Source organism: Mytilus galloprovincialis, chromosome 8 (genome assembly GCF_965363235.1).
Source record: "Mytilus galloprovincialis chromosome 8, xbMytGall1.hap1.1, whole genome shotgun sequence".
NCBI classification, from domain to species: domain Eukaryota; kingdom Metazoa; phylum Mollusca; class Bivalvia; order Mytilida; family Mytilidae; genus Mytilus; species Mytilus galloprovincialis.
In genome coordinates, this window is record NC_134845.1 from 35,951,174 (window position 1) to 35,965,849 (window position 14,676).

The following is a 14,676-nucleotide window of genomic DNA, read 5'->3' on the forward strand; positions in this document are numbered from 1 at the left end:
TTAATATAACTAAGAAGTGTTTAAAGTTTTAAGCCATAATTAAGAATTGTTTTTAAGATACGGTGCGACATGTGAAAAAAACACACCCCTGTTTTAGTTACAAAGTGCCGTAACTCAAAAAGTTTTAATCTTATTTTCACCAAAAAGTATACAGATCATTTGACCATCATAACTATGTTAAGTTTCATGAAATTTTGATAAGTCGTTCTCAAGTTACGGTGCGACATGTTTACAGACAGACGGACAGACAGACGGACAGACAGACGGACGGACACCGGACATTTGTATACCATAATACGTCCTGTCAAAATTATAAAAAATGTTAAATGCATTTTATTTCGTTTGAAATAGGGTTTTTTCCCTTTTGCTATTTGTAGTATTATTTATAGATGGGAACTAGTATAACTAGTTCGGATACTGGTTCTGTAACAGTATGTACTATTTACAAGTTTGATGTTAGGTGCAGGAGGCACGAGGAAAGTTTTGGCGGTTTTTATGGGTGGGGTTTAAAGGTACTATATAAAGTTTTGGATTTAAATGTATTAGTATCGAAGGTGCTCGCAGTTACGTCGAATTGAAGTTGGTCACATAGGTATATGTGCAGTTGCTGCTATGTTTATTGTACGTACAGGCGTTGGAGGTATTAGCCGGGGGGAAAGAAACGATGCGAAAGAGGAACAATGTTATATGTCATGTGTTTACATATTGTTTCAATCGAAGAAATATGTACAATAAAGTAAAATAAAATATTGTATCGCAAGAGAAAATAATATGTTACTGCGAGCAACTAATCCTATATCGTTTATAGCCTATTGAATTTAGAGATTAAATGCTTTAAATTCGGATGAGCAGGGCGAGGGAGAATTTAAAAAGGCCAAATAAATTATGAAGTTGAAGAGCATTGAGGACCAAAAATTCATAATAGTTTTGGCAAATACAACTAAAATAATCTATTCCTGAGGAAGAAAAGCTTAAATATTTAAAAAATGGAAAGTTTGGTAAACTGTTGCCAATTATTAATCTTGAATTTTTGTTCATTCTACAAAAATGGCAAATAAAATAAATGCAAGCAATAATTTCTGAATTTACAGTACTAATATACCAAAACAGGTGTGTTATAGATATATTTTGGTTATTATCTCCTGTGTGTTGTGTCTTAAAGGGTTTAGTCAATGGTCTCCATTAATCTGTTTAAAACAGTTCAAGAGAGGTGGATTTAGAGGGCTTTTCATGGCCCCCCCCCTTTCCTGGGAAAAAATGGTTGATTATATAGGGAATCACTGAAGCACGTCTGTAGGGTCCTCCTCTTATGTAGTCAGTGGGCCCCCACTTATGAAAAATTCTGAATACACCACTGTTCAATACTCAAGAGACTGTGTGTTGGCTGTTAATTGGCTATACATGACTGAAGTGTTCTTTGTACAACTTTAATCTAAACACATCAAGTCACTGTAAATACAAATATACATACAAATAGAACTAAAGACTATATAGACTAACTATAATAACTAAACTACTAAACTAAATAGCTAACAATCTTCTGGTCCTTTTTCTCTCTTAAGCAGATGTGAAGTTTATAAAATGAAAATAAACGTTTTATGGATATTGCTTATCACATTATGACTAATTCTCTCTTCCTGTTTTTTAACTACTGTTAATATATGTAGATTACTATTGTAAGTGTCACATGATCAATTTAAAGCTACTTCATAAAAACGGTATTAACAAGTCCAGTTTCAAAACATATAAAAGGTTCTGTGCGCTGGCACCATGCTTGGTCAACACATTGGCTATCTGCTCTTTTGTTTCAATCCAATGAACAGTTAACTCTCCTTTTTGGATCATCTCCTTGATGCAACTTATTTCGAGTCGCTGTCTCTTTTCAGATACATTTTTCTTTGAATTAACAACTTCAAAAAGGTCCTTATTGTCAATCACACATCTTACTGTAATACCTCCTTCTGTAGTACATTTATTGAAAATCAGTTCATTATACAAAGTAGCTAGTGATGTAGCACAATCAATACCATCGGCTAAAGCTAAAGCTTCGCTAGATAGTGTACTTCGACTTCGTCCTTGACTTCCCCCATCGGGAAGATTACCAAAAGAAGCATCAGTATATAATAAAAGTTCTACATGTTCTCCAAGTTCCTTGAAATGAAAAGACACTGGATCATTTCTAACTTTCCTTCAAAGCTTGTTTACTCTTTTGAAGTCTTCAATAATACTTGTTTTAACTTTGATGCTATCATTTTGAAGTCTTCAATAATACTTGTTTTAACTTTGATGCTATCATAGCGATGTCAAAAGCAATATCAGGACGAATTTGTTTTGCAAGCCACAACAGTTGTCCAACTTTTGATCTTACAACAGTTTGTTCGACTGATGAAAGCTGAGAATCATTTCGCCTTTTTCTATCAAATGAGAGTCTTTAACACTTCGACATAATATGTCTGACTCAATACTATTTTATCATCTGCATGACTTAGACCCAGTCCTAAATATTTGAACGATTCTGAAGCTTCTTTTCTGACACTGAATTTCTCTCTTATTTTAGATATAATCTCAGTTTCAAACAAATTGGTTCCTGCCCACAAAAAATCATCAAGATGAACTGCAAGAACACCAGCCAGACCATTTGAATTATACCAGTAAAATACTGCTGGATCAACTTTAGATTCAATACCTCCACATTCATTTAGGGTTTTCTTAATCTTTTCATACCATTTCAAAGAAGCATCTGCAAGACCATACACATTTCTCTAAAAGCCAAAGTTTTCCATTAGCACTAGCTTCTTTAGATGGACGAAGATGAACTTTTCTTTGCATTTTCTCCCCTTGCAGAAAGGCAGTTTTAATGTCTATGGAATTGATGGACCATTTCTTTTGAATAATGATTGAAAGAATGAATCTAAGAGATTGTTTGTCACATGTAGGAGAGTTCTTCTGTATTTCATCCAAACAATCTTCTTCAAAACCTTTTGCAACGAGTCTTGCTTTCCTGTGTATTTCATTATCAGCTTATTTTATAGTATATACCCATCTAGTCGATACATATGACTGACCATAGTCTTCAACTTCTTGATAAACATGATGTTTCTTCCAATTTTCAAGTTCAGCTTTATGAGCATCACAAAAGTCAATCTCATTGAATAATGCTTCTTCTGATTCTTCGTCATCCTCTGTATCCTGATCTGTGTCAAACTTTACAACTTTCAATTCATTAACTGTACATACGTTTATTGATAACTTGTTACCTTTAAGGTCTTCAGGTTTCCTATATTCTACATTGTACCAATTCTTTTTACTTGATGATGCTTTACCAGCTCTACTCAGAACAACTTCTTCTCGTAGAGTATCAACACCTTGCATTTTAAAGTTCACTTTTTGGTCCTTTTTTAAAAGTAATGCTTTATTTCATTTAGAACCAACACTTATACTGTGTACTACAGAAGTTGCTTGCTCATTGCTCTGTTCTCTCACTGGAGTATCTTCATGATTACCATTATCAAGCTCAGAGTCACCTCCTGATCGACTTTCCTCATAAGATGCATGCCCTTGATTCACAGGATTATCGCTGTCAAGTTCAGAGTCACCTACCTGACTTTCTAATTCAGATTCATGTCCTTCTACTTCATCGTCACTTTCACCTTGTTCATTGTCTGACTGATTGTTGGCATGAGAGTCTTCCTCTTCATCACTATCATAATAAATGATTTCATGCTCAGCCTTATTTTTGTTCAAGTTTGGAGTTTTTAGACCTTCTTTCAATTTTACCCTCTTTTCCTGTTGTTTGTTTTTCTTATCTTTTTGTTCATCACTACCTCTTAAAATCCTACATGCATGCCCTCTTACATAAGTTCCTCCATATCTTATAAACACAACAACATTGTCCTGTCCAATAACTGTACCAGGTCCTTTCCATTGATTGTCGCTAAGAAAGTTAACTTTATCTCCATTTCTGAATTTCTCACCTGAGGGACGAACCTGCTTTCTAAGAGCACGCCTAATTTTCTCTGAGGATTCCGATGCTACAAATGCTTTCCTTGCCTCGTGAAAACCAACTAATTGTTTTCCCATTGTTTTACTCATTGTTTCTCCTTCAAGAACTGGATGTTTATTGACTAGTGTTGATGGCAGATTAGGATGTCTTCCAAAAACAATTTGATAAGGACTGTACCCATACACATTTACAAGACTATTTTTGGCATTCACAGCCCAGCTAATTGCAGTTTCCCAAGACAAATTTGAGCTTTCTCTGACTTTGTTTACTGTTTCAGTTAGAGTTGCATTATGTCATTCTACAATTCCATTTGACAGGGACTGCATCCTGCTGTCGTCTTAACTGACATGTAAAGATTTTCAGCCATATCATGAAAAATTTGAGAAATTGAATTCCTCACCATTGTCAGTGTATTTTCCAACTTCAGGAGCACCATATACACTAACCCATATCTGCATGAATTTGTCAACAACTAACTGTGAGTCTTTTCTCCTCATAATGGCTGTTGCACTCAAACGGCTAAACAAGTCAATTATGTGTAAATAGTAGAAATTGGGATCAATCTCATGTGAATCCATAGCAACAATTTGGTTAAAATCATTTGCATGGGAAAATCCCACTGTTGGCTTTGGCTTCGAACGTTGGTTCTTATGACAGACAATGCACTTTGAACAAACATCATTCACTATTGCTTTTGTATCTGAGTCAACGAAGCCTGCACTGTTCAAAAGAGATAACAACTTTTCAGATGAGGCATGACCAAATTGTTTATGCAGTTTTAATATAATATTCTGCTTTCTTTTCTTAGAGAATCCAGAATCTACCTTCAGGATTTCCTCTTCATTCACGACAGAATCTGTCTGCCCAGTTCTTCTGTCTTTGATGTTTATGCAATAATGACCATTTGAGGTGAAATGAACATCAACTGGTTTTCCGAACATTGTCACTTTATCATTATGGAGATCAAGAACTGTTTGAGCTCTTTCCAAAGAATCTTTACTCAATAATTAAGGAATTTCACAGTCAACTACATCTGTTTCTATGTATCATTTTAAAGATCCAATTGTGGCAGGTAACTTCATGGACTGATAAGGATGTACTGTTTTACCATCACCAAATTTTAAAGGTGTATTACTTTCCTTGCATTTTATTTCTTCATTAGCCGAGTCGAAAGTGTCTAAAAACTGATGTAACCATTTTGTCCAGCAAACTATTTTGGTACATGCTGTATCCACAGCTGCAGCATTAAATGCCTTGGCTACAAATATTTCTTAAGGTGTAATGTTTTGTTGAGAAGTTGCAATTAGAGTTATGTTTACAGTTTCAGATGTGTCTGTTTGTTCCTCTGTCAGTTTAACATCATAAGTTTTATGTGGACAATCCCTGAACCAGTGATATTTTGAATCACAACATCTACAACGAGATATGCGTCCATTTATAGTTGGATTAAGTCGGGATTGAGTATTTCTGTGATCAAATGATCTATTCATGTGACTGCGAGCACCAGATCTCCTTGAACTACGCCCTCTATCAAAACGATGTTCTCCTACAAATGCAGATTCTTCTTAAACAGTATCTATATCATTATCACTCTGTTTTTGATACACATATCCTATTAAGGACTGCCTTCCTGGTTTCAAACTTTAAATCAGAACATGCAGTTAAAGCTAAATGTCGATCACTTTCACCAAGTCCTGCATTATCTAAGAGTTTAAATAATATATTGCATGAGGAAGCAGCATGTCATATTTCTTGCATTTGTTGTATTTCTGTTCAAACTAAATTATATAGTCACACATTTTAATCGATGACTCCCTGTGATACTTATCAAAAGCTGTATATGCTGCATAAGCTTGATCTGTCTTGTCCTTTTCAAATAAATTATCTTATTTTATTATCAATTTGTCAACTCCTTCATCAACATTCAAATCCTCTGGTGTTATTTCTAACGCTACTTCTCTTGTGTTTCATTGTAACGACAACACAAGTGCTAGGCCTCTCCTCTCTTCTTTTTATCCAATTCTGTAATGAGTTGCCACTTCAGACTTCTCTTTTGTCAAGCTTGGTGGGTTCTTATAACTCAGAGCCTTCGCCGGATGTTGTGAGCTCTTCTACCACTGTTAATTGGCTATAAATGACTGAAGTGTTCTTTGTACAACTTTAATCTCAACCCACCAAGTCACTGTAAATACAAAGATATATACAAATAGAACTAAAGACTATATAGACTAAACTACTAAACTGAATAGTTAACATTGGCTTTTAAATTTTATGAGAACAAAGGAGGTTTGAATAAAAAAAATCAGTATTATAAAAATGACACCTTGTGAACATAGCTCCTTTGACTGTTTTATCACCATTTTCAATCTTCCATTTTTACAGGACTTCGAACATTTGTTTTAGTATTATGACAATAACACCTTATGAAAGTAACTTATCTGAGATCACTTTACATAAAACTCTTATACTTAGTTCTATTGTTTGCCATTGTGTAGTTGACCATACTGTACTGCCAATTTGCAATTTTGATTATTTTTATACGACTGCAAACATTTTTTGTGTTTGTATAATGCTATGATGTCTTCGTCGTCATTCGAAGACACATTTGGTTTCCGGACAAGAACTTGAGTTTAAGGAAATGAATCTCTATGAAATTTTTTTAAGAAGGTCCAATACAACAAAAGGAAGGTAAGGATTGATTATGGGGATGATGGTCCCAACCATTTAGAAATAAGGGGCCCAAATTGGGCCTAAAACAAGCATTTTTCTAGTTTCAGGATAATTACTTGTGTATAAGTATTTCGATTGCTCTGAAATTGTACCACAATGTTTAATACCACAAGTGGAAAGTTGGGATTCATTTGAGGGGTTATGGAGACAACAGTTACGGAACAAGGGGCCAAAAACAAGCATTTTTGTAGTTTCCAAACAATAACGTGTGTGTAAGTGTATTGATCTCTCTGACATTGTACTACAAGGTGCCATATCACAAAGGGAAAACTGAGATCTAGTTTGGGGGTAATTGCCCCAAATATGCAGGAGTTAGGGGCAAAAAAAGTGGCCAAACACAGACATTTTTCTAGTTTCCAGACAATAACATGTGTTTAAGTGTATGGATCTCTTTAAAATTGTAAAAGGAATGGTTGGGATTGAACCTGCTGTTATAGCTAGCTAAACCTCTCACTTGTAAGTAAAAGGACAATGTATCACTTTGTATCTAAGAATTGAACTTGACTTTTAACAGAATACAAATCAGTGGTATAAATTAAAGAAACTAGAACACACCCGCATCACAGGTCTGTGACTGAAATAAAGTTTTTTTTTATTATATTTAGTATCCATGTTGTCCTCTGATAAAGTCATGCTGATTATAAGTTGCACCTTTCTCTGCTATCAAACTCTTTCTGTTTGTCTCTGTCCTGGTTTTCTAACTATATGTACAACCAGAAACTACATTTGACAATGATTGAATTCAGTAGTGTCAATTCCTGTATAATATAAAATTAAGTAGAGACCATGACCTTCTTCTATATCAGATAGTGGGAAGTCACATGACAGTTACACTCTAATGTCTGAGGTGAATGTATACGATCATCCTCCTCCTCAAAGGCCACCTAGGATTAGTAAAGTTATCCCTAAACCTTGCAGTAAGTCAAATTTATTCTATTACATTTAAAAAAAGGTGACATGGCGTAGACAATATTTGTTTTGCTCAAACGATTATTTGCACATCTTATATAGAATATAACTCAATTATAAATAGTGGCAAATGATAAACTGTTATCTTTCCTTATAAGAATTTGTCTAGAAGACACGAAAATTGAAAAAATAAATTGTTGAAAGTCATGCAGACACTGAACTATTATTGCTTAAATTCACATCATTTCTACATTGGAGGATAGTTGTCTCAATTCGCTTTATATGGGTTGTATTGATTTCTAGGTCATTAAAAAAACAGGCAAACTAAACTTATCTGCACTTTTTACACTCAAATATATACCTTAAGCTGTTACATTATCATTTTGATTGATGTAATGATAAAATAGGGACTACAGAATATTTAATACTTCATATACACATGATAAATGTAATATTAAAAAGAGAATGACACATAAGGAAGGAATTAAGAGCTAAAATGATGATTGACACTTAATACAGTGAAACCAAATCTTGCATAAACTGAAAATCTGTATAAACCAAACATATTCGTAAGCACCGTCATATTAAATTATGTGCATTGTGGATTTGATAAAACTTAACCGGCCAAAACCAAAGTCCCGAAGAGGTTGATTTAAACAGGTTTCACTGTAATTTGGTATATAATTATCTTGTTATTACAATTAACATGTGAAATATTTTTTATAGTTTCATATTTGGCATGTTTGGTTGTTAAACAGTTCTTTGGGTCAATCTGACTTAAACTTGACATGAACTTATGAAGTGGTACGAGAATTATGTACATGATCAGTCCCATGTTCATAATGTAATACCAGAAAAAAAATTCATTTTTATTGCTGCATTTTCTACAGATACTTACAGGACTAAAGAGTGATTTAGATAGGTGGATCCAGGGGAGGGGAGCCCTTTCGTGGTAAAAATTAGTTGATTATATAGGGAATCACTGAAGCATGATTGGAGCGTGCCCCCCTTAGATCAGTCAGCGGGCCCCCCCTTACGGAAAATTCTGGATCCGCCACTAAACTTAAAGGAGTAGGTTCAGTAAGACCCCTTTTTGGCCTCAAAATATAGCAGTTTTAGAAAATTGTGAAAATGTAATCGTTTAGATATTTATTGCAAAGTAGAATGTTTCTGCTACATAAATATGGGCTGTTTTTGACAAAACAATGCACATATATCGGGTACTAGCATCATTAAGTCATGCTAAATTACTGAAATCTTCACAATTGTAGCATTTTAGCTAAATTTTAGACGGTTTCCGTCTGCAATGAAAGTGGCCGCATTCGTGTTCATTCATAATATTGAAATGTAAGTTGTATTTAATGATAATACATAATATATATAAAGGTTTAGGATGAACACGGATGCGGCCACTTTCATTTTTGACAAAAAATATCTGAAAAGTGACGATTTTTGGCATATTTGATAGATTTTTCATATTTAAGCTTGAATCGGGGCGTTTTAAATGACTTATTAAGTTAAAATCTTCCCCATTCACTAATTGAATCAATTGAAATAGACACTTAAGTGTTTAGAAAGTGTCTAAAATCTTTCGTTAGATGAACTTGAAAATTGAGGCCAAAATCGGCCCTTACCGGACCTACTCCTTTGGTGTACAAAATTTTAAGCCTGTAATTTATTTGTATGAGTGTATTTATTCACACTTACCAGCAAAAGTAAGATATATATATGTGTTTATTATTCTTTAAAAAGTTTCTGAGATACTACAAAGACAATGAAGAAATGGCCTTTCTAAATTTGGTGTATGGGATAATTTTAAGGTGTCAATGCAACTTATTTTGTATTTACTTCTGCTCCAAAATGATTTTGAACCCCTAATGACAGGATTGAGAATTATATGAAACTTTTTCAGAATCTTCACCATATAACTATTTTGCACCTGACATGAATGAGATTGAGGAGTGACAGTTTACCTTGCGGAATAGGCTATAATTTGATTGTTTGTAGACCATCTTTGCTTGAATGTATGTTTATGACATAGTCATACTGTTATCCAATTTTAATACTTCATGCACTCTTTTGAAAATATTTCCCACAATGCTTTAGATTTCCTTATGATGAATTGACAACTCTATTTATTTTACTTTTCAGATGGTGATGCCTACACAAACATCTACAAAAATGAGCGAACACGAAGCTTTAAAAAAAATAACACCATTAATAATCCACCATTTGACTTTCCAAGGTTTGTATTTCACTCACGGTTTGTGTGCTCTTTATTTTAAAGTAAAATTTTGTATTGACAAAATTGTATTTATTATGTTTACATGTATATGAGCTCGCCAGAGTTTTCAACTTATTTATTAATTGTAAACCATTTATTTACACTTCAGGATTACCCTGAAATTTCAGATTTACCATAAAATATGATTCTATTACACCTTCTTACATGTCTTACAGTCATATATATATTTCTAATGAGACAATGTGCAAATACCAAACAATATATAGATATAAGATGTGGTATGAATGCCAATGAGACAACTCTTCATCTAAGTCACAATTTATAAAAGTCAATCATTCTTGGTAAAGTTATGGTCTTCAACACAGAGCCTTCTTGGCTAAGGAAGATGGCAGGCACCTTGAGATTTCAGTGAGTGCTCTCGTGTTTTACTAAAACTTGCACTTTTACTCCAAACTACTGAACAAGTTTCCAAAGAAAATTGCCATATAACATTAACACTTTATCTTTGCTATGAAGGTAAAGATTGAATTAATGCAAGTAAAACCCTTATGAGGTATACATTTCTAGACATCATCACTACTTTTGAGATTTTTAGATACCCCACCATAGTGGAGGGAGCATTAGGGGTTTAAAGGATATTTATTAAGGATACTTAGATATAGCAGTGTAATATGTTTCTCTCTAATGATTTTAAGACAATATCAAAACCCAATTTATCATTTCTTTTAAAAATTGTAGTTTTCATATGTCACTTCATTAGGCATTTGGTTGCTATTTTTCACGACTTCACAATAGGAAATTCAAAAGAAATCCAGAAAATTGACGTCATAATTGAAATTGTACTAATCATTTGCCAAGAACAAAGTTTTTACTTAGAGATGAGATATATTTTTCTTACAACAATCTAGAAATATGAAAAAAGCATGAGAATTAGAGAAACATGTATTCATTAATCCTGAATTTGGCAAATTTTTTATATTCACAGTGGCCGAGATCCATATGCTGGTAAAATATCTCGATCACTCCAACATAGCATACCTTTACCAAAAAATAATTATCCACATCCAGATTTAACTACAAGTTCAGAAGATGAGGAGGATGATCGCATAGCTGACATTGACCAGGTAATGGTGCCATATCCATATGAAGAACATCAAAAGGTACGCATCATTCTGATCATTTTTATCCAAGGGACTTAACTCTGATATAGATCCAAATCTCTACAGTTGATTCCTTTTTTATTCCTTTTTCAAGACTAAATGGTAAAAAATATCAGCTGAAAATCATTCTTTTTAGATGTGTCAATCTTTAAAATTCAGTCAAATATATAAAAATGTGCTAAGATTCAACTAATGCATATATTTTTGTTCAATATTTAGCTTATAGTAAAATTTGAACATGGAATAAAGTTTTGTATTGTTGTCAAAAAGGAGATCACTAACTTATAGGCAAAATATAACAGCAGAGTTAATTCCCTTTATGAGTTATCCTCCCCTTTTTCTTCAATATATTGATGTTGTAATTCTTTCCTCACATTTACCTTTCTAAACAAGTTTCCTTCATTATCTGTCTGCATGATAATATTATTTACAACCAGAATAATTACATATACAATTAGAAATCTTTAAACCTAGTACAGTTCTAGCATAGATATATAGATGTATCTCTAGGGAATTGATCTACAAATAATTTGAACTCTGTCAATGAAAGATTGTGATTCTCCAGCCACTGTATATAAATAAAAGAAGATGTGGTATGATTGCCAATGAGACCACTGTCCACAAGAGACCAAAATGACACAGAAATTAACAACTATATGTCACCGTACCGCCTTCAACAATGATCAAAGCCCATACAGCATAGTCAGCATGACTGTTTCCTGGAGCTAGCTTGCACAGTGAAAATATACATGATAATCCAACTCTTATGCCAGTTTATTTGCAAAGGCTTATTTAGTAATTATTCAAGAAGAAGTGTTGTAATGGGCCCATTTGACTGAAAAATTGAAACTAAACAAATTGAGATGGCCTTTGTCTAAAGATAATTGATTGTTGTGCAAATTTCAACTTGTGATGAACTTGAAATAAATAAATGAAAATTCACAAGAGATTTTGCAAAATTTAAAAGCAGAAATTTGATTTTTCCTTTTATATAAAAAAGAAATAAGATGTGGTATGATTGCCAATGAGACAACTCTTCACAATGGACCAAATGACAATATTTTGACATATATGAAGCTGTGAGTTGGAAATAGAATACATATCCATAATCAAACAAAAGTATTAAAAACATACAGGGAGATGATTATTTAGACAAAATGGTAGTAAATTATTAAGTTGATATTTATGAGCTCTATATATATGCAGGTATACATAAAACTAGTTTAAACAGTCATTAGTGCATCTTGTCCTTTCAGACAGAATCTTTGCATAATTAGGTCACTTTGATCTACAATTTATAATTAAGTTTTACATTAAGTTGATATCTAGTTTACTATAAGTAATGAGATAAATGTGCACTGATTCCTTGTATTATCTTGGTACTTTACAATGATTGGATCGTTAAAACTCATATACTGATGCATTGTTGGAGGAAATAAACATCTGATAAAAAATAGGCCGCTGTGACTTTAAATTCTTGCTTTAAGGCGTTAGATTTACTTTGTAATTGTTAAGCAATATAGGTGTACTGACATAAGTGGTCTCAACTCAAAATAGAGCTTTCCTTAGTAGAAGCCATATTTACTATGTGTATCACCGAGAAAAATGTAAAAGCATAAAAATATAATATATAAGTCAATACACATAATTAACAGCGCCTGTGATGTTTCATAGCCTGACTGTATGCCAATACACATAATTAACAGCGCCTGGTGATGTTTAATAACCTGACCGATCAGGCTATGAAACATCACAAGGCACTGTTAATTACGTGTATTGGCTTATATACTATATTTTTATGCTTTTACTGTGTAATTTTTTTATTTATCTCTATTTGTTTAAGGAGATTTAACAGTAACCAAAAACTTGGAGGCAAAAAATATAAACAACTTTGTATTATATGTAATTCCTGGTTGTAGATATAAAATTCTTGCATGTCAGAATACACACCCTATCTCCAATAACCTGTTCAGAATGATGCTTTATACCTTATTTCTTTGCTATATAGTCTTTATGTAGTCATTTTATTTTAGTTTATATTTATAGTTATTTTATGCATTTTATTTGACTATCTTTATTATTTTTTAGGAGAAATGGTGCACTTTACTATGTGAAGATGTATTTACATTTTACTATAAACAAAGACAATGTATTTATGATCTTACAATATTATGATGGCTTTTATGTAACAGAAATTTGTGAACATATAAAGTAAAAACAATTTGATTCAGTGTTTTTCTTATTAAATGTGGAAAAAAATATATAAAAACAAAGCAGAAATAGAAATCCTTAACTTAATCTGACAAATATAATACTAGATTGTAATAGAGATTAGAATTAAGAATATTACAAGATCCTGGAATAATCTTCATCTGAAATGAATCTATACTTGAATTCCTCAACGAAATTTAATAAGTGTGTGTGTTACAGAAAAGAATACATTATGTATGATTTACACAAGTTTCACCATATGAACTAAACACTTTGACACACTTAAATAAAATTCATTTTATTGATGTTTGAGAAAGGCTAAAAGAATGTTTCATTTTCACATTTTAGAGTCAAAATTGGAATAAAGTGCCCCCTCCTATGAAAAGTGATAAAGATGAACTGAAATATTTAGAACTGGACCTGGTGGACCAACCTACAAGTCAACCGATACATCTTACACATGCAGAGACGGGCAATAATACACCCACTGAATACAGAGAGATAGACTTTGTAAAGACTACAGCTCTCAGGGAAGTGAAAAAGACTGTGGAGGGACAAAGAAAACATGATGAAAATTGATGATTGCTGAAGATTATCCAATCGAATTGTTTGTGTGATATTCAAATTGCATAAGATCAGATGTAATGACTTTTTTGATTGGATAATATGAACTGCATATAGTTCATAACATATTGTATTGTTTTGCATAGCAAAAACATCATATTTTGGTCTTTCAATGTAAGTTTTTAACACATTTTTTAAAAGTAATATTATTTTGATTATGTCAAATCAAAATGTATAGAAAAAATTTCCTAAACAATTCAGAATACTTAAAACGAAAATCAAAGGAGTAAGTTCGGTAAGGGCCATATTTGGCCCCAATTATAAAGTTCATAGTTACAAGACAATAAATGTTTTAAGTTGCCTTAAAGACATGTTAGAATGTTGAACAGAACTGTTTTTGTCAAAGTTTAATTCTAACACGTTGATTTTTACATCCATAAAAGGTCAAGATAAGGGATTTTGGTGAAATTTGACAAAATCAGCTAGATTTCAACCAAATAAAGGACCAGGAAACATAGAGCGCAGGCGTCGACAAGCTTAAGATTCAAATAAGACATGTGAAATGTCTTCACAAACATTATTTTAAAAGATCTTTGTTGTCGACGTATGCGGTCTATGTTTCCTGTCCAATCATCTATGGAAATTTACCCATTTTCATTGATTTTTTCGTGAAAAATCAATATGAGTACAACTTGTGACGTCCTAATGAAACGCAGAAACGTAAAATTTTCAACAAAATGGTTTATATCCTAGCTAGTCAATGTATTAGCTATAATTTATCGTGATATTGGTCGATAAATCCGAATTTGAAATTTACGCTAAAAACGGGGGCCATTTTAGGACCTTATCGAACA

The 14,676-nt window shown here is 32.8% G+C and overlaps 1 protein-coding gene across 1 annotated transcript; it reads left to right on the top strand.

Annotated features, from left to right (window-relative positions):
• The first annotated feature begins 7,532 nt into the window (after positions 1-7,532).
• On the top strand, positions 7,533-14,445 carry LOC143085675 (uncharacterized). Its single transcript, XM_076262169.1, has 4 exons — positions 7,533-7,650; positions 9,794-9,887; positions 10,873-11,047; positions 13,607-14,445. Exons 1-4 carry the CDS (start codon positions 7,572-7,574, stop codon positions 13,835-13,837), a joined length of 579 nt encoding a protein of 192 aa, XP_076118284.1. The 5' UTR covers positions 7,533-7,571; the 3' UTR covers positions 13,838-14,445.
• The last annotated feature ends 231 nt before the right edge of the window (positions 14,446-14,676 follow it).

Coding starts and splice junctions, on each gene's coding strand:
- LOC143085675 (XM_076262169.1), top strand. CDS start 7,572: ATGTCTGAGGTGAATGTATACGATCATCCTCCTCCTCAAAGGCCACCT. Junction 7,651..9,793: donor AGTTATCCCTAAACCTTGCA/GTAAGTCAAATT, acceptor TTTACTTTTCAG/ATGGTGATGCCTACACAAAC. Junction 9,888..10,872: donor CCACCATTTGACTTTCCAAG/GTTTGTATTTCA, acceptor TTATATTCACAG/TGGCCGAGATCCATATGCTG.